The sequence below is a fragment of the Manacus vitellinus genome, unplaced genomic scaffold (assembly GCF_001715985.3).
Source record: "Manacus vitellinus isolate BGI_N305 unplaced genomic scaffold, ASM171598v3 scaffold_8_pilon, whole genome shotgun sequence".
Classification (NCBI taxonomy): Eukaryota; Metazoa; Chordata; class Aves; order Passeriformes; family Pipridae; genus Manacus; species Manacus vitellinus.
Window position 1 is genome coordinate 5,390,042 of NW_021940864.1, and position 23,975 is coordinate 5,414,016.

The 23,975-nt window shown below is 42.4% G+C and overlaps 1 protein-coding gene across 1 annotated transcript; it reads left to right on the forward strand.

The window, feature by feature from the left end:
- The first annotated feature begins 15,299 nt into the window (after window positions 1-15,299).
- On the forward strand, window positions 15,300-18,728 carry TLR5 (toll like receptor 5). Its single transcript, XM_018085042.2, is given in 1 exon segment — window positions 15,300-18,728. A coding segment is annotated over 1 exon segment (2,586 nt). The 5' UTR covers window positions 15,300-15,362; the 3' UTR covers window positions 17,949-18,728.
- The last annotated feature ends 5,247 nt before the right edge of the window (window positions 18,729-23,975 follow it).

Sequence of the window (23,975 nt, forward strand, 5' to 3'; positions counted from 1 at the left end):
TGAATACCTTGCTTCCATGCTGAAACATGCATTATGTATTAAACAAAAAGATGCTCAAGGACTATAGCCGTGAAAGGACAGCAGTGCTGCTTACCTGCTGCTTCAGCCACTTCTAAAGCTTTTATTTTCAAACTGAAACAGGCTTAGCTGACACCTAAACTGTCCCTGCATTCCAGGCCTTGCTTCAGTATAAAATATCTCATCCTTTTAAGTGTATGGGCAAACAATGAGAGGCCTAAGCTGGCAAGATCCACAAAATCAGGACCTTGACAAGATCCTGGGTGCTTCCCACCTGCAACAACAAGCTACAACAACAGGATTATAAGTGAAGTATCCACCTTAGACACATACTGTGATGTGTGAACTGAGGGCACACATGGTTAAAACTTCATGCTGGTTTTTACTGTCACCACATAAAAAGAGGTGCTGTGGTGGTAGACTCAGTAGAAGAGAGATTTACTTACTTACAGCTAAGAGTAATCTTGAAAATATTCAGAACTTAAAGTATCCACTTCCATCTATTCAACTCTAAGTAAGAGAGAAGCAGGACCAAACAGAAAATAAGTTGTTATTTATTTGAGCATAAGTATCACAACCTCACAGTGTAACTTTGCACGAAACAATGGGCGCTCGCAGATACTTCTCTAATATCCCACGTGACCTGATAGAATCCTATGGACTTTTCCTAAAAAATTTGTTTGCTCTGTCCAGCTCCCTGTGTTTTGTTTAAATACGCTATTCCAAATTACTTGTCTTCAAACACACAGGTCCTGTTTTCAGTGGCCTTAGAAATACTGCTTCAGTGCCAGAGTGTGTTGTAATTTCTCACCTGATTTAACAGAAGCAAAACATATCCCAGGCAACCAGAGAGGTGCATTAAGACCATTAAAATACATGCATATGCAGTCACTTGTAAGTACCTAATACAAGAGTGACATAAGTACTAGTAATTAAAGGTATGTAACCCAGATTAGTATGAAGACAGGCACTTTGGTGTAATCTCAGGCCCAGTCGATTCCATACAAAGCAGAACAGCTCAAGCAGGAAAGAGTGAGAATTTCCTCTGTAGATATCCTCTATCTGGTTGGGGGTGACAACAGGGGTCATCAGAGACAGAAGCAGAGTTCACGTCCTATTAAAAAGAGAAAGGCTCCATAAGGAGCAACCTGGGTAGGAGAAGGGTCTATAACTTGGTGTGAGTTACAAGCAAGAACTGCCTCAGGCACTTAATTCCAAAAGAGGCTGAGACTTGTGCAACGCCAACAGAGTGGAGCCTCATTTTATTTAAAAGGTGAATCTTAAGACATGGCCCTGAGTTCCGCATTTCCAACTGGTCCAGATTAGGTCATGCTTTGGTTAACATGATGTATATTGGAGATCCAATGCTTTAGGCTCCTGTGTCTCCCATGCAATGTTACTAAATCCCCAGCTCGCTGCTGCTGATAAGGCCAGGCAGCCGTGTGCTGCTCTCTGCTCTCTCTGAGTTAGCTCAGAGATTGTCAATTTTTCAAACAGCATCAATTTCCAGATATATTATTTCAGTGCAACCTGAAAATTTAAATTACTATAATTTTTTAAAATAAAAATTACTCTGTCCTCTCTTTTACCTCCCCTTTTCATTCCTGGATTCCTCTTTAAGAATTACAGTAGCAGGCAAATAAATTACTTCAGTTACAGATCTGTCATTCAACCTTAACTTCTTTAGGAAACCTAAGTGTTCCACTTAGTATAAGGTAATGTAGGAAATGGAATATAATGACCATTAGAAATAGGATAAGAATGTGAGTAGAGGATCACCTGCTTACAGTTATCTTGGGTCAGATAAGTGCACATCAGAGACTCAGCTGTATTGGATGTAAGAGGCAGAGAGAAACTGGCTCTTTCCACCTGCAAAAGACCAAAAGAAACAGCTCAAGCACCAAGCAGCCAGCAAACACAAATTTTCACATTGCTTACGCTGAGGTGAGTTAGTATGATCATCTCCTACAGATTAAAATGCAGCAAAGCCCATAAAAGCTTACTCCTGTGTCCTGGCTGCATCCCTCAGTCTGTTTTCCCCTTGCCTGACCCCTTCCCATAGAATCAGAACCATAGAATGATTTGGGTTGGAAGGGGCCTCAAAGATCATCTAGTTCCACCCCTGCCATAGGCAGGGACACCTTCCACTAGAGCAGGTTGTTCAAAGCCCCATCCAACCTGGCCTTGAACATTTCCAGGGAAAGGGCATCCACAGCTTCTATGGGAAACCTGTGCCAGTGCTTCACCATCCTCATAATGAAGAATTTGTTCCCAATATCCAATTTAAACATACCCTCTTTCAACTGAAAGCCATTCCCCCTTGTCCTATCACAAGCCCTTGTAAAAAGCCCCTCTCCAACTTTCTTGTAAGCCCCCTTTAAGTAACTGGAACATGCTATAAGGTCTCTGTGAAGCCTTCTCCAAGCTGAGCAACCCCAATTCTCTCAGCCTGTCTTCACAGGAGAGGTGCTCCAGCCCTCTGAGCATCTTCATGACCCTCCTCTGGACGTGCTCCAACACTCACGTCCTTATGCTGGGGCCCCAGAGTTCGGTATCCAGCAGCCGGTCTTGGAGAGCTGGGGAGGATTTCCACTCTGCTGGGGAAATTCCCTCCCAGTGTTTCTTCCTCGGTGACTCTATCTTTTTTAATATTTTTTTTTCCCCATTCCATATGCACATCACCACCACTCTCCTCCCTGCCCTACCCCTGCGGCACCCCAGCTCCCTGTGGCGCTGCCCCTTTATTTACGGTCGCCGTGCACAAGAAGGCGGCTCGGCTGCAGCGCCGTTCCCGGCCGCTGTGAACATTGCCCTCCCGGGAGCACCTTCCCGTCCCGGCCAGCCGGGACCGCTCCTCAGCCATTCCCTGCAGGTCGAGCACGCTCTCCCGCTCCAGCCGGACGGTGTGTATGCGGGAATAACGCGGGGGGGGGCGACAGGCGCGGGGGGCGCTCCCGGGGGCGGCGGCTGCTCCCAGCCTTTTCCCCGGCGCCGCCCGATTTCCCGTGTGGAGCTGCTCCGCTCCGCTCCGGGCGCCGGCGGGAGGTGAGCCGGGACACCGGGATACGGGTGGGAGCCGGGGGTCTGAGCAGCAGCCTTACACGGCTCCTTCACAGCCCACGCCAGCGCAAGGGTCGGTCGTCACCCTCGCTTTCCCCGCTCTGTCTTTCCCTTTTCAGTCGCCAGGAAATAAGGGTATCCACCCGTAGGAGAATGTTTTGGCACCAGGGTTGCACTTCTGCATTTTTCAAAGCAGTATGTAACTTAGCATTCATTCACTTTCCGGCCCTCCCCGAGGCAGACAAGGATTATTACCCTCATTTTATGGGGAAAAAATAGGTATGTGGGGTATAAAGTCCCTAAGAGGCACAAAGGCGTCAGAGGTGGGACTTGATGAGACATGCCTGCACCTGGCCTTGGAAGACTCCACCTTGCAGGATGTCAGCAGTTCCCACCTTGCACTTCAGTGCTTCGAGTATCAAGCATGAAACGTTTTGCTTTTGCAGACACCCAGCAGTGCCCGAGTCTGGCAGGGCTGACCAGCCAACATCTGATACAGCTACGTGGTACAGGTGTTGTGATGTAGGCATGCTTCTAGCTCAGAGCCAGCCCAAAGCACAGTAGTGTTTTAAAATGGAGTGGTGAACTGCACATCTTTGATTCCGTGGCTTATGGCTGGGAGCATTCACCCAAGCTGTGGGAGAGTTCAACCCTTTCCGTCCTTTGCCTCAGGGTGAATGGGACATATGTCTTCATCCTAATTGGGAACAGGCTAATTTTGGCCTCCTCCAGCTTCCTTGTGAAGCTGTGTCATTGTGCGAGAAGCTGATTGAGATGGTAAGAGGCAGCAACTGGAGGGGAGGACAAGAAGGGCTCCAAGGTGTTGTCTAAGGATTGGTTTCTGGGTTGAACATGTGCATAGTCAGAACATGGAAGCTGCCTAGAGCAGATCTCCCTTCCCTCCCTTGACCCCATACAAAGCATCCCCTAACCCTTCAGTAGGCTGAAGCATGTCTTTGATTTAGCAACTCTTGAACATTATTCACTCAGTTGGAAGAGCTGTAACAGAAGAGGAGAGTGCCTCCAGTCCAGAATAACCAATGCTTCCACAGTGAATGGGGGGGTGTGAGATAAAATGGTTTGGTGTTGCATTGTGCAGAGAACAGAACTGAGAGTAGCTGTTTTACTTGATAGATTAATGTGCTAAATGAAGACATAGCTAGATTTCCCTCTGGAAAAAGCTGGGTAGGGACAGAATTTAAAATATAACCTGCTTGGGGATTTCTGTTTTGGCAGTCCCTAGGTGTCAGACCTGGAATATATATGCAGGTGAGCCCTAGCATGCTACTACCATGCTGTGAGTCAATGGAACAACCCACTCACCAACAGCTTCCCTCAGGAATGGTTTCAGAAAGGCTACCAGCTACTTTTCTGTCTTCTTCACAGGTCTTCATTGCATCGTAGGTTCTACAGTATAGGATTATGTCAGCCATACTAGTGAGTGAAATTTTCACATTCTTCTCCTCCACCAACTGACTCAAATTTATTCAGATCTAAAGCCTATTTCAAAGAAATTCAGAAACTATCCTTTCAACATCTCCATTACAGGAAAGAACAGAGCAGGTTTCTAATTTCACTTCAATGTTTGGCAGATTTTCTCTCTCTTTGTATTATATTTATGGTCTTTTCATCACTGGACATTTGCAGCTTGTTATCTTTTGATTGCCTTATTAAAATGTATGTGTAAAAAAACCTTGCAAAAGCAACCATCTCTTTGTTATAATTTGTTCCATTTGGCTCCACATATTCAGGCACCTGTCTCCATATTTTTTTAATAGTTCTTTATTAAATAACATTTCCAGATTGGGTCCCAGGAGTGCAGGAGGGGTGACCATGCCATTCCCCCTCTGGCTAGCCAGTTAGTCACCTTTGCTGACTTCAGGCTACCAACCCATTACCAGTTTTATGCATGACCACTATTTCACAGGCATGACAGTGCTGATGAGCTTTATGAAAAGGTTACTTTTGCAGGTAAGGCTGTACAGAGCTCTGCTTGTGACCCCAGGAGTTACTGTCTGAATGCTGCTTCTCCACTTCCTGCTGCTTCCTCAAGAATTTCTGTCTCATCTGTGAAAGCTGGCCTCCTCTAAGTTACAAATTTGACTGTCCTTCTTGAGACTCCTCTCCTATTATCAATTTGATCTCTTCCAGGTGAGAGCTTAAATCCTCTCTGCTTCTAATTATCCTGCAAGCACAAAAAAAGGACATTGTGCTCCTAAGCTAAATCCACTGTGTGAAAAACACAGTCCAAAATGATAGCTAAGAGGGAAGGGGAACTAATAAGAAGGAAACGTTTCTTCCCTGGAGTGACTTCTAGTCTAGACCAGCAGTTCTCACGTGACATTTTTCAAAGAAAAAAGGAAAACATGGACTCAGGATGTATCTGAGTGGTGACTGTGACTGCTAGGTTGTTTGTGCAGCTTTGAATGAGCGTCTCTACTGGGAAACAACAGTAGCAACAACTTGAAAAAAACCCAACAGCCCCCTGAATCTTCACTGCCCTTGCTGAAGCCCTATTTCCTTAGGAAATAAGAAGTTTGTAGGAAACCTTCTTGGTCCTCTTCTGAAGCCCTCTGCCTTCATCATCCCCTCTGAGACACAGAGGTGGGGGAAGCTGGGCTGCCTGGGGCTGGCAGATGGACCAGTGCCCAGCACTGGGGTGCTTCACTGGAACAACCAGCCCAGCTGGTTGCTCAGGCAGGGAAAGGAGCAGCCTGGCTCTAATCAGCAGGGAGACACTTAAAAATGTGCTAGGGGCTAAAAATGACTGAACTGGGGCCAGGACCTGGGGTCTGGGGCTACAGCACCCTCCCTCTGCCTATCCAATTTACTCCTGTCCTCTGGAGAAATAGCCTAGAGCGTGTTTTTTTCAAGTTTATTTTCTTATCCTTCTGGGGACTGTTTTCTTTTAAAGAACTCTTACCCTATAATTAAGGGATCACATCTGTCTTTGTGTGTTTGCATCTCATCATATAATCTGATGGGATATCAAAACAAACAAATACAAACAGGAACTACATCATTACACCCAAACCAGTGGCTGAATTTTATGGTCCTTCTGCTCTGTCAGGTCATTAAATGCCTTACTGCCTTATGTTTTTTTCCATCAGTGACAGGAACTGCCTCAGTACTCACTTGCCTTATAAGATGCTTCCTGATTTTAAGTTGGAAAATGCTATATTACAGTTAAGAATCCTAGCAACTTAAGGGAGATGCCAAAGGGGTGGGGGCATATTCATTAATCATATGATGAATGAAATAGTTTCTTTTTTAGGTTGTAATTGGCTAGAGGGGCCCCATGATGAAAAGTATGTTTACACTGCTCAACTTTTTATGAGCACAAATGCATATATTATGATGGCTTAGAGCCTGGGCCAAAGCTCGGATCTTTACTTTTCTTTCAGTAAGTAGATTTGATCTAATCAGATAACAGCAGCAATACAAATTTTCACAATAGCAGTTGGCCTTTATCTGACCGGTCTAAGAACAAAGGTTTACTGTTTGCAGTATATCTTTCAAGATCTTTTTTATGGCCTAGATAAATATTACAAACTCCTTGTCAGTGAGGCTTTCTGTTAGATTAAAAGAAAAAGGATGCTCTTTGAAGGTCTTTGGGGGTTTTTTCTAGAAATTTTACCAAGTGCCAAATACAAATAGTTCTTCACAGCCAGTGTTTATCACAAGGGTCTGGGAAAGATGCCCATAGTTCTTGCCATGACTGAAGAAAATATGAGTGATATTAGGGCATTAGACAAGGATATTTTGTTCTGCACTTGATAGAAGAAGTAAGAATGATTCTCATTTCCTTACAGAATTTTGACATGTGAATATATAGAGAAAGCTGCACAAGGGAGACTCTATTCATTTGGATGGCAGGAAAGGACCCAAGATCTGAAGAATGAGATTGAGACACATTTTTCTATTCAGGTGAATTCCAGTGGATTTTAGGCAGCCAAGTCCCCAAAATGAGATCCCAAAGGCCCTTCCTTCATTCATAAACCCACAAGGCACCCCCACATCTGCGGTGGCTCTCAGTGCATGTAAGCCATTGCACGGGAGCACCCCGGGGTGAGGAGCCTTGCACAGCAATTGCAGGTGTTGGGGAGGTCAATACAAAGAACATGACCCCTGGCAGACTTCCTCAGAGGACCCTGCGTGGAGCACCTCTAGCAGAGCTGCAGCTTTGAGTCTAGTGCAGGGCATGTGAGCCATGAACATTTTCTTTCAACCTTTGGCCAAGGAAAAGAGAGGTCCCTGATGCTATGGCCCAATTAGACCATTAAAGGAAGTGTAAGACCCAAGTGCTTAGCCTGCCTCAGTCTGAGAAGCTTCAATCTGGTTCTCACTCAAGGAAACTGCTCTAACCATAAGGCTGTAAGCACATAAGTGTGTCAGGTAACAGTACCTGACATCTGTCCTGCAGAAATGTGGCTGTGCGCACAAGGATGCAAGAGCCATGAGGATTTTCAACAATGCCAAGTGTAGGGTACTGCACCTGGGGAGGAATAACCCCAAGTACCAGTACAGGTTGGGTGCTGACCTACTACGGAGCAGCTCTGCTGAGAAAGACCTGGGAATATTGGTGGATGACAAGTTGACTATGAGCTGGCAGTGAGCCCTTGCTGCCAGGAGGATCAGTGGTATTTTGGGATGCATCGGGAAGAGCATGGCCAGCAGGTTGTGGGAGGTGATTCTGCCCCTCTACTTGGCCCTAATGAGGCCACATTTGGAGTGCTGTGTCCAGTTCAGGGCTCCTCAGTACAAGAAAGACAAGAAGCTACTGGACAGAGTCCAGCAGAGGACAACAAAGATGATGAGGGATCTGGAGCATCTCTTATGAGGAGAGACTGTGGGAGCTGGGCCTGTTCAGTTTTCCTTCAGAGAAGAGAAGACTGAAAGGGGAACTCATTAATGCATACAAATATCTCACAGGCCGGTGCCAAGAGGATGGTGCCAGACTCTTTCCAGTGGTGCCCAGAGACAGAACAAGGAGCAATGGCCATAAACTGAAACTTCAGCACGAGAAAGAACTTCTTTGCTTTGAGTGTGGCAGAGCACTGGAACAGACTGCTCAGAGAGGTCATGGAGTCTGGAGACATTCAAAACCAACCTGGATGCATTCTTGTGTAACCTGCTTTAGGTGACCCTGCCTTGGCAGGGGGATTGGGCTAGATCAGCTGAACAAGATGATCTCCAGAGGTCCCTTCCAACCCTAACAATTCTGTGATTCTGTGATTTTTTTGCTGAGCAGGGGTTGAAAGATAAACTTCTTGAATTATTTTGGAATAGAATATTGCTTGCTTAATTATGGTTGCTTAATCCAAAGCACTAGTTTAGCTAAAATCCATAACTAGACTTCAGCTTTAGAGCCCAGTGTTGAGTACAGAATTAGCAATGGATGTTACTGTCCTCTAATTCCCTTTGTCAGTACATGCCCCTGGCATAATGTTGCATCCAATCAGTATTCCTCTTGTTTTGCCAAACTGGAGTATTATAGTCAACTCCCCAAGTCAGTTTTCTTTCAGCATTTACTTCCACTTTGAGCTACCACTTCCCACAGTCACAGCCTCTAGCCCCAATGGCTTTGAGCCATTCTCAGAAAAATTGAAAGTCATAGGTAAGCAGCCCAACTGTTCTAGATACTTTAGAGGAAGTCTCAGCCCTGTAACATATAAACAACAGAGACCGGTTTCCATTGTTTGCATTGCTTCTTAGTCTCTTTTTTTTATTTCTGGTTTTGATTTGCTTTTTTGGTTGGTTTGTTGTTGTTCAAGTCTGCTTCAGTGTGACTGGCTGTTTCCACAGAAGGGTCAGTGTAATGCAAACAATATCAGAGCTGCACTAGCCAGGGATAGGGCAGATAATCATGCATGGGCTGTGTTAGGTTTGTGCATGCTTTCTAATCTTCATTCTGAGGCTTTCCTTGGGGTTACTTTTCTGACTGGGCAGCTAGCACAACAAAATTCCCCTGAAAGATAACTGAAGCCTTACCTTTAAATCCAGACTAAGACACACTGTGGAAAGCAGGCAGATGCAGTAGATCATACCAGTGTAGGAGTTCAGCCTCATTTATATCCTGGTGCACTTGGTCTGTGTCTAAGCCAAAGGATAGTGAAAAGGGAAAGACACTGAGGAAAAGAGGATGGAGTAAAGTAAACTGGGCTTGAAAGGGGAAGGAGAAAAAAAGAAAGGATTTCTTTGACTTTGTTGCAGTTCTTGTTCTAGAACTTCTGACCTGCATCAAGAGTCTTTTAAAATCTGAAAGTCCTTCTAGCTGAGATTATCTAAACTAAGCAAAAATGCCCTCACTTACTCAAAGGTTCTGTACTGGGTTTGTGTAGGTTTTGGTAGAAGTGGGGACTACAGGAGTGCCTCTGTGAGAAGCTGCCAGAAGCTTCTCCAGTGTCCTGCAAAGCCAGTGCCAGCTGGCTGTGAAATGGACTCACTGCTGCCCAAGGCCATGGCCATCAGCGACGGTGGCAGAGCCTCTGGGATAATATTTAAGAAGGGAGGGAGGAGATAACTGTGCAATGACAACTACAGCTGGAGAGAAGAGTAAGAATGTGTGAGAGAAATAACTCTGCAGACACCAAAGTCAGTGAAGAAGGAGGGGGAGGGGGTGCTCCAGCTGCTGGAGCAGATTCCCCTGCAGCCTGTGGTGAAGACCATGGTGAGATGGCTGTGCCCCTGGAGCCCATGGAGAGCCACAGTGGAGCAGATATCCACCTACAGCTCCTTGAGGACCCATTCTGGGCAGAGGAGGAGGTAGAGAGTTTGGGAGTAAAGTTAAGCCCAGGAAGAAGGGAGGGGTGGGGGAAGGTGTTTTACGATTTGGTAGTTATTTCTCATTAGCCTACTCTGATTTGACTGGTAATAAATTAAAATAATTTCCCCAAGTCAAGTCTGTTTTGCCCATGACAGTAATCAGAGTGATCTCTCCTTGCCCTTACCTAGGCCCACGAGTCTTTCATTGTATTTTCTCTCCCCTGTCCAGCTGAGGAGGGGAGTGATAGAACAGCTTTGGTGAGCACCTGGCATCCAGCCAGGGTCAACCCACCACAGGTTCCAAATTCCTCCTGGTCTTTGTTTCCCTTTCCCAGTAGCTTTTTCATGCCTATGTGTTTTGTACCTGCAGATGATTTCTTTATTGATACTGTTTCTGAGTGCTGCACTTGGCCAGTTTCTGGCAGAAAGATCTGGGGGTAATTAAATAGGAAGAATGGTTTAGATTAAATGAATGGAAAACAGTCTCTGTTCAGTTAGCTGGGCTCTGGACATATACATAAAGAAGTTGGCTTAAATACACTTTTCAAAACAGTCACAAGAAAAGTTGTAAACTGATGATGAAAGCAGTGTGCATATCTAATAAAAAGTTAAATCTGTACTTTTATACACACACATCTCACTTTAGAAAAAATAATAAGGGACAATTAAGACAGAGTTTGCCACTTTAGTGTCTAATGTTTTGGGGTACAGAGGGAGAGAAGAGGACTGTCTTCCATGCATTTTACAGGCAAGAAATATACCCTGAAGTTGTTGAATCCTATCTTTCCCTTTTCTCTGGGGAGCTTTTGTGCTGCCTGTGACAACTAAGTGGTGTTTCACAGAAAGGCATCAGGGTAACACAGGCTCCAAGAGAGCTCTTGCATCTTGCTGTCCAAACAGAAAGACCCTTAGCTATGAAGTTAAAGGGAAGAAAAGCCTTCCAACTTGGCAGTAGGATTAATGTTTATCCCTTAATCCTTAATCCTAAAGCAGGCTTGTGGCAATTACAGATGAGATTCTCACACACTCATCAAAAGGTGCTGTTACCTTTATTGTGTATATACTCAACTCTTCTGTGATTCAGTGACCTACAGAAAATGACCTGGACATTTTCATGAAAATTAGCATTAGTAAAAAATGTACTCTTTTTTTCTCCTTTATGGTGCAGATATGAAGATTTTACCAGCTTTACCTTTTTATCCACTGACCACATCCTAAACACCAAAATGGCTGGTATCCTTGGTCACAGGACTTCATCTTTTTGGAATTATTTCAAGTAGTCTGTGCATGTGGTGGGCACACAATTCCTCTGGCTGACTGAGCTGTCATCTACGAAGGATCTCCTTAGAAGGATATCATCGTCACTGCAATAGGTTATTAAAAATATTTTTAAACTCTTTCAGTCTTATTGGTGATTATTTTACACTGGTCTTCCCTAGAGTCCACCCAGATAGCCAGCACTTCTGCTGCTTTTTTCCCCAAAACCTATGGCTGACAGCTGAGAACACTTAGGCCTGCTGCTCATTTTCATAAGCACACATAGTTCATACCTGTTCCCTCCCACTGGTGTGTGCTGGTTCTCGTTTAACCTAGGGTAATGTGACAGAAGCACAGGAGGCTGCTGCTGCTGCACAAAACCACTTTTAAGACTGAAATTTTCCTTTCAGGTCACTCTTTTTAAAAGCAAGCCTCAGGCCTCAGCAAGGACAGAAGCAGGGTATGTAACCTATTCTTTATTTATGTGGAATCCCGTGTATTTTTGTTGGGGGTGTGGAAAGGGGAATGGCAAATGCTTTCTAACTCTCCATGGGAGAGTTGTTACTCTGGCATGAGTAACAAAAAGAGACAACCTTAGTCCTCCTTTTCAGCTTTACTTCAAGCCTTGCTTACTGACAGTCTCTCTGAGTGTCCTAAGGCATACACAGCTGTGCTGAGATAAACAGGCACAGCTACAACATCCACTCTCAGGTACTGCCAGTTCCCATCCTTTTTTACTGTGCTAGTGAAAGTTTCTAGGTGATTTAAACCAGGTTAACAAAAGTCTTACAAAAAAGTAAGTACAATAGTGAAAGTTCCAGATGACTCAAAGCATCTGCATCTGCCTTCCCTGATCCAGATGCACAGGAGGCTGAGACCAGAGCTAGAGTATGTGCATTCTGTATGCACTCACTTATGCCTTTAGATCTAGGTAGAATATTCACCCTGCATTGTAAAAGTTCTTTCCATTGCTCAGAAACATAGCCTGCTTAGGTCTTCCCATCCCAAAAGCATTTGCTGCATTTTTCATCCCACTCCTATTGGGCCCTGATTCTCTAAACTTCATTGCTCCAGTTTTCAATAATGAAAATTTTCAATAATTGACAGGACAAGAGGATAGAGTCTCAAGCTCCATGAGGGAAGATTAAGGTTGAACATCAGGAAAAACATTTTCAAAGGGTGTTAAACATTGGAACAGGCAGCCCAGGTAGGTAGTGGAGTCACCATCCCTGGAGGTGTTCAAGAAATGACTGGATTTTGCACTCAGTGCTATGGTTTAATTGGCATGGTGGTGTTTGGTCATAGGTGGGACTCGGTGACCTTGGTGGTCTTTTCCAACCTTAAAGATTCTGAGATTCTATGAATGAAGCATTTAGACATCCCTTCATCTCCATGTCCATGCACAGACATGTAATTGAATGGGAGGATCCTCGTTTTGTGGGAAGAATATTCTTCCCAAAACATTTTAAAGGCTAATGTACAGTGCTGAAGGGTTGCATAAAATGCTACATGATGGGATTCTGTTAAAATACAAATCTTTGTTGTTGTCATGAGAGCAGTAAGAGGCATTACTTACTGCCAGCATCACCCTCCTGCTCATGGAGGGACAAGATTTGGGAGAGAAGGTAGTAACTTATGTGGAAAAAATTGAGGGAGCAAAGAGTTTACAAGTGAAATCTTTCTTGTCAGTAAACCAGAGCAGAGGTGGAGTGTAACAACTGTTAAAAGATTGTTAGGTATTTGTTTAACTTAAAAGAATGTGGAAAAGCAAGTAAGTATAAAGGGAAAGGCGGCTAAAAATCTTTCACCATTTTCTTATATTCTAATAAAGAAAATAAAATAACATTTTAAAATTTAAAAACAACAACATTTCCTAATTGTTCCATTCTAAGCATTTTGATCTTTTTCTAGCTGTCTATTGTACGTGTCCATCAAATATTGACTTCCAAAGTATTTTCTGTCTGCCACTGCTTTTGATAATGCAGTGATTTTGCCCAAACTTTAAAAACTAGCCATAGCATCTGTGCAAATACAAGGAATGAAAATGTAAAAGTCTGAAAGATAAATGTCATTTAAAACTATTTGTGCTAAACATCTTATATTACAATGTCAGCAAGAACCAATGTCATAGTTGTCAAATACTAAAAGGGAAACTTGGTGCTTCGTTTTCATGGTTCTAGGAAAGAAGAATGTAAAAATGTAAACAAGATCTTGAATCACCTGTTATATGTTTGGGTCTTTCTTAATAACCTACAACATTCTGTAGTAACAACAACAAACATTACATAGTTTACTGTTTATAATGTCCCCTTTAAAAGTGTATGCTAGGTCAAAAAAGAGGGTAGTAAATACAATTATATTCTAGTGCTTGGAATTATTCCCCATAGAAGAAGTTAAAATCTCTTAAGTGTTTTTTTTTAAGTACAGTACAAACCCAACCACCTTGAGGCTAATAATTTGCTCTGTTCTTTACTATGCTCAATAAAACAGAATTTTGATACTCACTACCTACAATTTGTTTTTCTTTGCAGCACATTTGCTTTTCTTTACAGCACATCCTAAATTCCTTTGTGAGACAAAATGCTAATGAAATTTGAACACCAGGACTTCAGAATTCAACACTCGTATCCTATATTCATAATCTCTTTTACCTCAAGAATCAGATCTTGTCCTAAGCACACAAGAATGTCCTAAAAATTTAAAGATTAGTATTTTAAGTTGTGAGGTATTTGTGTTTCCCATTTGGTGTTTGAGCCTCTAGGGTGAAAATTTGCAGACTCACTCTAGTAGTCACAGCTGTTACAAGTTAGAGTTTTAATATAATCAAATGACTTTGAGATGTTTGGTAGAGTGAGACTGGACTGTGCTGTAATATCCTTGTATTGCCTATGTAGCAGATAGTCTCTAAAAATTGGCTTTCTCTTTCCTGGGTTTCTACTGACATTTCCCAGAAATCCCTTTGTATGACAGCAAAAAGCATAAGATGATTTTAGTTTAATAGTACAATGTTCTGCATAGAGGCTTCTACTTGTGCTTTAAAGAAGCAGTGTGCTCAAATCAGAACAATAATTGTTCAAAGCCCCACTTTTTTCCTCTCTGAAGTAGATTTACTTTGCAGATGTTAGATGGCCACTGGGGGCTTGGCTCCCCAAGAGTTTACATTTACCAATTTTTAAGCAGATTGTGCTGGAGGACACAAAAATTCTTCCATTGGGTTATCATTTCATTTCAATAAACGCTTGTCTAAAAGCAGAAGCAGATGGTTGCAATCTTAGAAGGGATTTTTTTAAAAACTACTGTACACAAGCAATCACTTTAGGGCTAATAATTTGCTCTGTTCTTTACCATACTCAGTAAAAAAGATCTTCCTTGCTTTGAAGAGGTTTTTATCTTGGATAAAAAGGGAGACAGGCAGACAGATGGCATAATGCAAGGAAAATACAGAGTGGGAATATATTAATAAATGGATTCATCAGCAAGCTGCATAAATTACGTTATCCACCTTTTTGTATAACTTAGGAACTTACAGTTCAGGAAATACAGTTTTTCATGAAACATGAAATCTCACAGGACAGTTTCAGGCTACTGTGTCTTTTCTGTTCCTTCAGCATAAGCCTTGTTCCTGCCTATACTTTCAAAACTATCTCACAACCATTTCAAGAAAAATTTCACATTGTCAGCGTAGTCTGAGGCTCCAGGAGCCCCAAAAGAGGTCCTCCTCTTTAAAATTCGAGGCTGTTAGGTAGTTCTGTATGACAGCAATCTAAATTCCAAATAGGTAATAGCCCTCACAAGGAGAGTGCTCAGGGAAAGAGCAGCGTTGGCCTGCTCTGTTGAGATGACTGGATGATTGCACTTTACTTGGGTATTCCAAACTGTTTAAAACCTGTTTGAATAACTGATAAAGGAATTAAGCTAATACACCAGCATTACCAGTTCCATGGTGCAAATTAAATAGCTACGCCGAGATTTCAGCACCTACCTAGTGGGGTTATGGTGCCACCCTTAAGGTACATAAAGAAGAGTTACTTTTTAGGTCATAGGAGTTGCTCACATCTCTTTGGGACTCTTTGGTCTGTTCTGACCAGACAGCCTATCAGATAGACTTCAGAGAAAGGATAGATTCCCAAACCACTAGTAACTTTTAGTGTGACATTAGTCCTCTCTTCCACAACTGTTAAAAATGGGCTCTACAACTCACTGCATAGACAGCCAACTGCAGAATTAATGCTCTCTATTTTCACTTTGTTTCACCTAGGTTCATGATGTTATGTCATCAACTAGTGCTTGTCTTTGGACTCTCACTAGCTAGTGGGGTGTGTGCATCTAGAAGCTGCTACTCAGAAGCCCAAGTCTCCATATATTTTTTCTGCAACCTCACAGATATTCCACTTGTGCCGAAGGACACGGTGAAGCTTTTTCTAACTTCCAACTATATCATACGAGTGACTGAAACTTCGTTTCCGCTGCTGGAGCACTTGTTGTTGTTGGAATTTGGAACGCAGTTGGTCTATCCTGTTACCATAGGGAAAGGAGCTTTCAGGAACCTGCCAAACCTTCGTATCTTAGATTTGGGATACAACAGGATTCTTCAACCAGATCTTGATGCTTTTGTGGGTTTGCGAAATCTGACTGTACTCCGTCTGTTTGGGAATTACCTTGGAAATTCCATCCTTGAGGAACGTTACTTTCAAGATTTGAGATCATTAGAAGAATTGGATCTTTCAGGGAACAAAATCACCAGACTTCAGCCTCATCCATTATTTTATAATCTAACAGCCCTGAAAACTGTGAACCTGAAATCCAACTACATATCCGACCTGTGCCAGAGCAATCTTACCAGCTTCCGAGGAAAACATTTTTTATTGTTCAGCCTCAGTTCTAATTTTTTGTACAAGGCAGAAAGTGTAGACTGGGCCAAATGCCCAAATCCTTTCAAAAATATTACATTTAACTCACTAGACCTTAGCAAAAATGGCTGGAGCACGGAGAGAGTCCAATATTTCTGTACAGCCATTAAAGGGACTCAAATCAGGTCTTTAATATTTAGCACTCATATAATGGGTTCAGGATTTGGCTTTCAAAACTTAAAAAATCCAGATAATTATACTTTTGCAGGATTAGAAAGAAGTGATCTTAGTTCCCTTGATATTTCAGGGGGTTACATTTTCTCTCTCAACCCTTTAGTCTTTCAAAGCCTTGGTAATCTGGAAGTGCTGAACCTTTTCAAAAACAAGATAAATCAAATCGAAAGACAAGCATTTTTTGGCTTGGGCAACCTAAAAATCCTCAATCTCTCAAGTAATCTGTTAGGTGAGTTGTATGATCATACTTTTGAGGGTCTACGCAGTGTAGCATATATTGATTTACAGCAGAATCATATTGGGATGATTGGTGAAAAATCATTCCATCACTTAGTAAGTCTGAAAATAATTGACCTCCGAGACAATGCCATTAAAAAGCTCCCTTCCTTTCCACGTCTGACGTATGCCTCTTTAGGTGACAATAAGCTAATGACTGTAGCCTACACAAGAATAGATACAGCATACCTAGATTTAGAAAGAAATTGGTTGGCAAATGTAGGTGACCTGTACATTCTTTTCCAAGTTCCAGATCTGCAATATATCTTCTTAAAACAGAATCGGTTCTCTTACTGTGTGAAAAGTGATAATGCTATACAAAATAGTCAGTTAACCTATATGGATCTGGGTGAAAATATGTTACAGCTTGTGTGGGAGAGAGACTTATGTTTGGATGTGTTTGGGGCACTGTCCAAACTCGAGGTTCTCCATCTGAATAACAACTACCTCAGTGCTCTTCCACAGGACATTTTTAGAGGTCTAACATCTCTAAAAACCCTTAATCTGGCTTCCAATCTGCTGTCTCATCTTTCTCCTGGGCTTTTTCCGGAGAGCCTAATGTACCTCAACTTATCTGGAAACCAGCTGCTTTCCCCTGAGCCTGAAGTCTTTATGACTTTGAATATTCTGGATATAACACATAATAAGTATGTCTGTGATTGATCTTTAAAGAGCCTACTAGTGTGGCTAAATGAAACCAATGTAACCCTAGCTGGCTCCGAATCTGACAGGTACTGTGCCTACCCACCTGAATTTGCAGGGGTACCACTGTCGTATCTGGAATATGATGGTTGTGATGAAGATGAACTCCAGCAGGCACTCAGGTTCTCACTATTCATTGTCTTCTCTGTCACCTTTCTCATGTTTCTGGTGTCAGCCATCATTTTTACTCGCTGTCGGGGGATTTGTTTTATCTGGTATAAAACTATCACCAAAAAAATAATAGCCAGCCATCCACAAGTAACAAATAAATGTGAATACAGATATGATGCGTATCTGTGCTACAGCAAAAATGACTTTGAATGGGTCCAGAATGCTTTGCTAAAGCACCTGGATTCACAGTATTTGGATAAAAACAGATTTACCTTGTGTTTTGAGGAAAGAGACTTCTTGCCTGGGGAAGAACATATCAATAATATTCGTGATGCCATTTGGAACAGTAGGAAAACAATTTGTATTGTGACCAGGCAGTTTCTCAAAGATGGGTGGTGTGTGGAAGCCTTCAATTTTGCCCAGAGCAGGTACTTCTCTGATCTGAAAGATGTCCTCATAATGGTAGTGGTTGGGTCACTTTCTCAATATCAACTGATGAAACACAAACCAATTCGAAACTTCTTACAAAGGAGTCGGTATTTGCGGTGGCCTGAAGATTATCAAGATGTAGACTGGTTTTTAAATAACCTTTCGTCCCAGATTCTGAAGGAGAAAAAGGTACAAAGGAAAGCCAATGGTATTGAGCTGCAGACTGTAGCAACCGTCTCACACTGACAGTGTGTGAGTTCCTGGCAAATATCCCATTTCCAGCTGTGCCATGGCAGGAGTAAACAGAAGTTTGGTTCATCTTTCCTTGAAAAGACAAGGTAGAATGATAACTGATTCAGTGTAAATCCTACAAAACATAGAGACAGCTTGAAAGCACCGAGCAAATAGACGAAAGTACTATTATTTTATATGGACTATGACACATATTTTCAGAAGAATTAAATGAATCATAGATACTCCACATTTTGGATGTTCATCTTTAGACAATTCAGTCCTGATTTTCAGAGTACTACCTACTTCATGGGTCTGTTTCAGTTAGAGAAGGATGCTCATGGTTGTTTTTTTAAAAAGAGCCCATGGAGTGACCAAATATGCTTTCAGGCACTGCCTGACCATCAGTTCATGGACTATTTCTGTGCTTTCTGAACCTGTAACTTCTCATGCTCCATTTCAAAGTCAAATCATTGTTTCGCACCTTTATGCTTTAAATTGTTGTAACACAGATTTCATTTGTTTGCTTCCTACTCAATTATCCTCAGCTTCTCAACTGGAACATACAAACTTTGGACTTCATTCGTGCCCTTTCCCTTCACAACTTCTGTTGTCGTAAAGCTACAGTCACTGGTCTACTTCATTTGCTGCTGTTTCAGCCTAGTGCTTTTTCAGTTGAGCTGCCTTCTGCCCTGCAGAGAGGAGCAGGCATTCCCTTTGGATCTGAAGCAAGCCTAGGCTTGAAAAGCAAACAAGAGACTACCTCAGTAGCCGTGCAGGCTGTACACCTGTGACAGGGCCAATGGCCCAGTGACTGACAGACAGCATTGGCATGCTGGGATTGGGAAGTACACTTGCACTTGGTAATTGTACTGTGTATTTTGGGTTGTTCTCAGCACATCCTGTGTCCTGATCAATTCTAAGGTGTTTTTCTGCTTCTACTGAAATGTTTTTCTGGAGTCATTAATGCCTGGTAGTCTCTTACTTCTCTAATTATTTTACCACTGTTTGCTCAGGTATCTGTCTTCAAGGAGTTGTTCAGGGTCATTTTAATAGAAGTCAGACTCAGTGTTCACTGATACAGAACCTGCACCTATTATTTTGATTGTGACGTACTCCTTGAGTGTACTGTTCATCTCTGTACATTTATTCAACAAAAGTTTACCAAAATACTTTCAGCAGGGCCTCAGTGGGGCTTTTTGCTGTAGTGAGGAAGCAGGAATGGGAGGTTTTATAAGTTGTCTGTCTTGACCTTAGCTGCAAACAAATAATACCATCCTAACTGTTTTGATAGAGATGAAATGTGAATGCACTTATTTGAATATGGATGTGCCTGTGGCTGATCTAATTTACTCTCAGCACACAAGTATACAGGATTTCTATAGATAAAAACAGGATTTCTATAGATAAAATTACTATAATTACTACAGTATTTCTTCCCTCTCAATCAGTGTAGTCACTCAGGAAGAGAAAAATGGGTAAACCTTGGAATATTTTTCAGGGGGCATGGGACAGGGGATTGCAGATCAAAGAAGGGATGGACTGTGTTGGTGAATCCCTGGGTGTCGCTGTTGGCTCAGGTAACAGCCCGGGTTTCCAGAACCCCTCCTGCCTCCCCGCTACTGCAGCTGCTGGCAGTGGGGGAAAATGGTGCTGCAGAGCGAGGGCGAGGAAGTCACCAGCAGCCCTGGCTTCCCAGAGCCCCCCTGGGCGGTCAGAAAAGCCACCACAGGCATTTCAGGAATGAGTCTGTACAATGAAGATCATCTGCAGCTCCGGGTTGTTTGTGGATCTGTACGTGGTGTAAGAGTTGGGGATTTTAAAAGCACCCTTAGAAATTATATTTGAATGATTGTCACAAAACATTTTTTGGTCAAGTGTTGATTAAGAGCCCTCTCCAGCTACGACCTTACTGTATACTTACAAGACACTCCTATCACTTCACGTAGTTAAAACTTACTTCTGCTAACCTCTGTATGCAGGAATGACAAGTACATACAAGAGATGTCTTTAATTATGGCTCTTTCATTTGAGATGCTTTTGTCTACCTCATGCTTATGCCACTGGTGGGAGGTGGGTACATAAAGGTTGCATTTACTTCAGTCTTCGGAAAGATCTGTCATTTTATAGAAAGGTTTTAATAAAACCTTTGCATGAAATTTCATTGTCTGCCTCTGTGCTTGCATACCATTTTGGAAAAAAAGAGATCACACCTGTGTCAGAAGCAGCTGGGAAAACTTCTTTCTACCACAGAGGCAGCTTAGAAATGTAGAAGAAGCCCAGCCCCCATCTGCACCTTTCAAATTCTGTTGCAAGGGGTCTACAAAAAGCAGCAAAAGGTTTTTTGGAGAACATGCTGTTGAACCATTCCTGATTGTGGAGTGGTCTACAGGCATATGAATAACTGCAGTGTCAAATTTTAAAGAGATCCAAAACATCTTCCTTTTTACTCACTGTGAAACCATTCCAAGCCTGAGATGCTCAGAACAAATGCAGTTGGTGCAGTCTGTCCTATATGATGAAAAATCACCTTCAAATAGATCCCAGAACCCTGAACATCACCTCTGTAGAGTCACCTATCTTAAATGACAAAGCCTGGGGAATTGTCGAGAAAGAGCTTGTGCAGACTTTATACTCCTCTGCTCAGCAGGAACCACAAAAGCATCCTGTACAAAAATGGAGAATGACTATGTTTGATGAATTAAGGCCATAAATTGAGCCTTAAATTGAGCCTCAACCTCATAACTATTGATCGAATTTCCTTCAGGCTCGCTGGGAACATTACTGCTCTATTAGAATTTTATGGCTCCTTAGTTAAAGATACTCTCATCAGTTTTACTCACCTTCCTCAGTGAAAAACATTAACTTGTTGGAGGGTGTCCAGAATAGGGTGTGAAGTGTGGCACTGGCTCTAAAGCAAGCTATTAAGATGGAAGGTGGTGAATTTATTTGCAGTAGCAGCACAGGGAATATTCAGAGGACAGTGACTCAGTGCCCCGTGGTATCAGCTCAGATATTCAATGGTAAAAGCCTCCCGCCACCATTGCAATATATATTATAAACGTTAACTGGTCAAGTGGGCAATATTGTTCAACAGCAACAGGTATCCAGCCTACCAGAGTCCAAGGATTGCAAGGGCTCCTCCTCAAAATCAAGGCACTCGAGACCAGAACCCAGATTCTACAAACATATCCCTGTGGAGAGTAACAGAAGCCAACAGTTATATGCTTACATATTATTTCACATTTTACATTATTATTATTATTTCACATTATTATTATTTCATATACAGTGAAACCAGGCTTCCCCTCCACTCTGACACGCATACTAGTCTCAGCAAACTGCAATTATATTTGCTAATCCCAATCCCTAATCCCTCCTCAGAGAGACTGTTCCACATGCAGGTAGATACATCACCTTGTTAATTAACAAGGTGATGAATCTAACTACTAACAGTTAGTATTGCTCCCACCCCAATAGATGCACTACCTGTGTGGATCTCACTAGGTAGTGAGACTGCAGAGAGTTCAGTTTCGAGTGGGACACTCCTACGTTGCTCAGAATCACTCTGCCTTTAATTTTCTTGTGTCACATCATTAACTCAGCTCCTCTGCTGACTTCTGGGTCTTTTTCAGCAGGACAGCTCTCCATCTCACTGCCAGAGACCATCTGCATTTCAGACCATGGGATCCCACCTTCTCAAGTTCATGTGGTAGTGATTACTTTACAATGGCTTTAACATGTTCTTTTCTTGCTGGAGCTGCAAATAGCAGCAGTCCAGTTAAATCACACAGCAAGGCTCATACCTGACAAAATACTTACAGATGAAGAGCAACACACAACTGAGTGGTAGGAGTGAGCGGTGAAGATGCTGCAAATGGAGCAGAAGCTTCACATGTGAATCTCTGGCAAAGCAGCTAAGTTAGGAAGGGTACACGTGCTTAAGCATCTTGCCATAGAAAGGGGACTTGGGTTCCATGAGAAGTGGAAACATGAAGTAAGGAAAGATAGACAAGGAACAACACACATCTTTAGGGTCTGACTCTACAAACATGAGCCAGCATAATGCCCTGACGTAGCAAGTGGATTCACCTGAAAATGGGACTAGTGCAAGCAAATATTTGTAGAGTTTCTTTGCACTTATACAGTACTACCAACAGCAAGCAGGCAGTTCTGTAAAATAAGGCTTCCAAAATCAGAAGACTGGTGTAAAAAACCCCCAGAGATTAGGAAACAACTATACATGTCTGGTGTTTGACCATGTAAGACATTTTTCACTTTCTTCAGGATCATAAGAAGGTAGATATTCATGCAGTCCATGAATAGGAAAGACTTTTTGAAATAGTACAAATATTTCAGGACTTCTGCATAGCTGTGAGGAACATCTGAATTAGTCAGGCCTTGAATAAAGAACTTTAGCTTTCCAGCCCTCTCTGGGCAGTGGTCTTACATCACATATATCCTCTTCCATTCGTGCAAGATGTTTTAGTTGTTGCTATTAAGTAGGATCAGCAAAACTACAGCCTTGACTGCAATGAAATAATGGGAAGGAGAACTGGCAACATGAACACTTCCCATACAGAAAAATTGACATCAGCAGACCTCACAAGGCCTCTTCTGGTGGTTATTTCATTAGGCTGTTTGCCAGATTCTGAGAAGGTGTCACACCTTTGGAATGCCAAACAGCTCTTTCTGCCTTTGGGTGTGAGCACTTTTTCATACTCAGCTTTTAGTTACCTGTTTTCTGATTTGTCTCTCACAAAGATGAGCTGAGCATCCTGGTCTTCATTCTCCTTGTGCTGCTCCTGGCAGCCATCAAAGATTCCATACACCTGGAACGGCGCCGCAGGTGCTGCTCCATCATTATTTCCTTTAGCTAAACAAAAGCTGCAAAGTAAGTTTACAAGCCAAGATTTACCCAGAAGGCCACTGTGAGCACTGACTTGAGCAGGTACCAGGAATTTTAAATTCAGCCTTATCAGTCAGCCTTGCCTCACATCAGTGGGGCAGGCCAACTCCTACGTGATTGCTTCTTGCTGTTAGTGCAGATTGACGGGTGGCTTCTCTTCCCTTTCTAACCTTAACTTTGCTTTTTGTACTGTGCATATACAGCGTAGTGGGTGCCAAAAATAAGTCTACATTTCCTTTCCCAATATGCAAAAGTCAGTATGTAGGTATGGCATGAATTATTTCATAGTGCAAAGACTATCTATTCATAGCAGACTCTGTTTGTTTCAGACATGCAGTTTTCCTTCCTTTTAGATAGCCTATTGTTTGTCTTTTTCATTTGTATTAAAAATAAAATCTTTGAGAACTGCAAGCAAGAGAGAAAAAATATATTTCTTCTGAAACTAACAATTCTCCAAACAGGAAGGTTACCTTTTTCCTGTTTAGACATTATGTTCAAAGAAAGGAAGTCGGGATTTTCAATGATAATAATAATTACATGGCATGTAAACATCAGTAAGTATCAAAGAAAGCTTCACTTTTTATTTAGTGTGTCCCAAATGCTATGCTGCTGTTCAGAGTATTTTTACCAGTTCACCAGCCTCTTGCAAAACTGGATTTATGAGCAGTCATTGCACTGGGTTGCTCAGCTGTGTGCAAGATTTCACAGTGAAAGAACAGCATTATCAGGCTGCCTCAAGCTGGCATGTAGGGCAGTGATGGAGAGGAATGTAGCAAACAGAGAATCCTCATACAAAACAATGAGTTTGATACGGCAGGTTTTGAGGGGGGGAAGGTGGGTTTGAGTCAGGATTGCACATACCAGGCAGTGTGATCTTTGCATGTTGCCACCCAAAACTAAGCACTTCAAGTCACAAAGTCTTCTGATGCTGTTCCTAAAAATTGCATTGGCAACGCAATTTCAGCACTGTGATTAGCTACATCATCAAAACAGATATTTGGTACATGTGGTGTCTTGTAACAGTGAACCTAGGAGTGCTTTAGGTGCATTTTATTATCCTCTCATTAAAGATGGAGGAATTGAGGCAGAAAGAATCAAGATACGTACCTTTGGTCGCGGTGAGTACTAGGAGG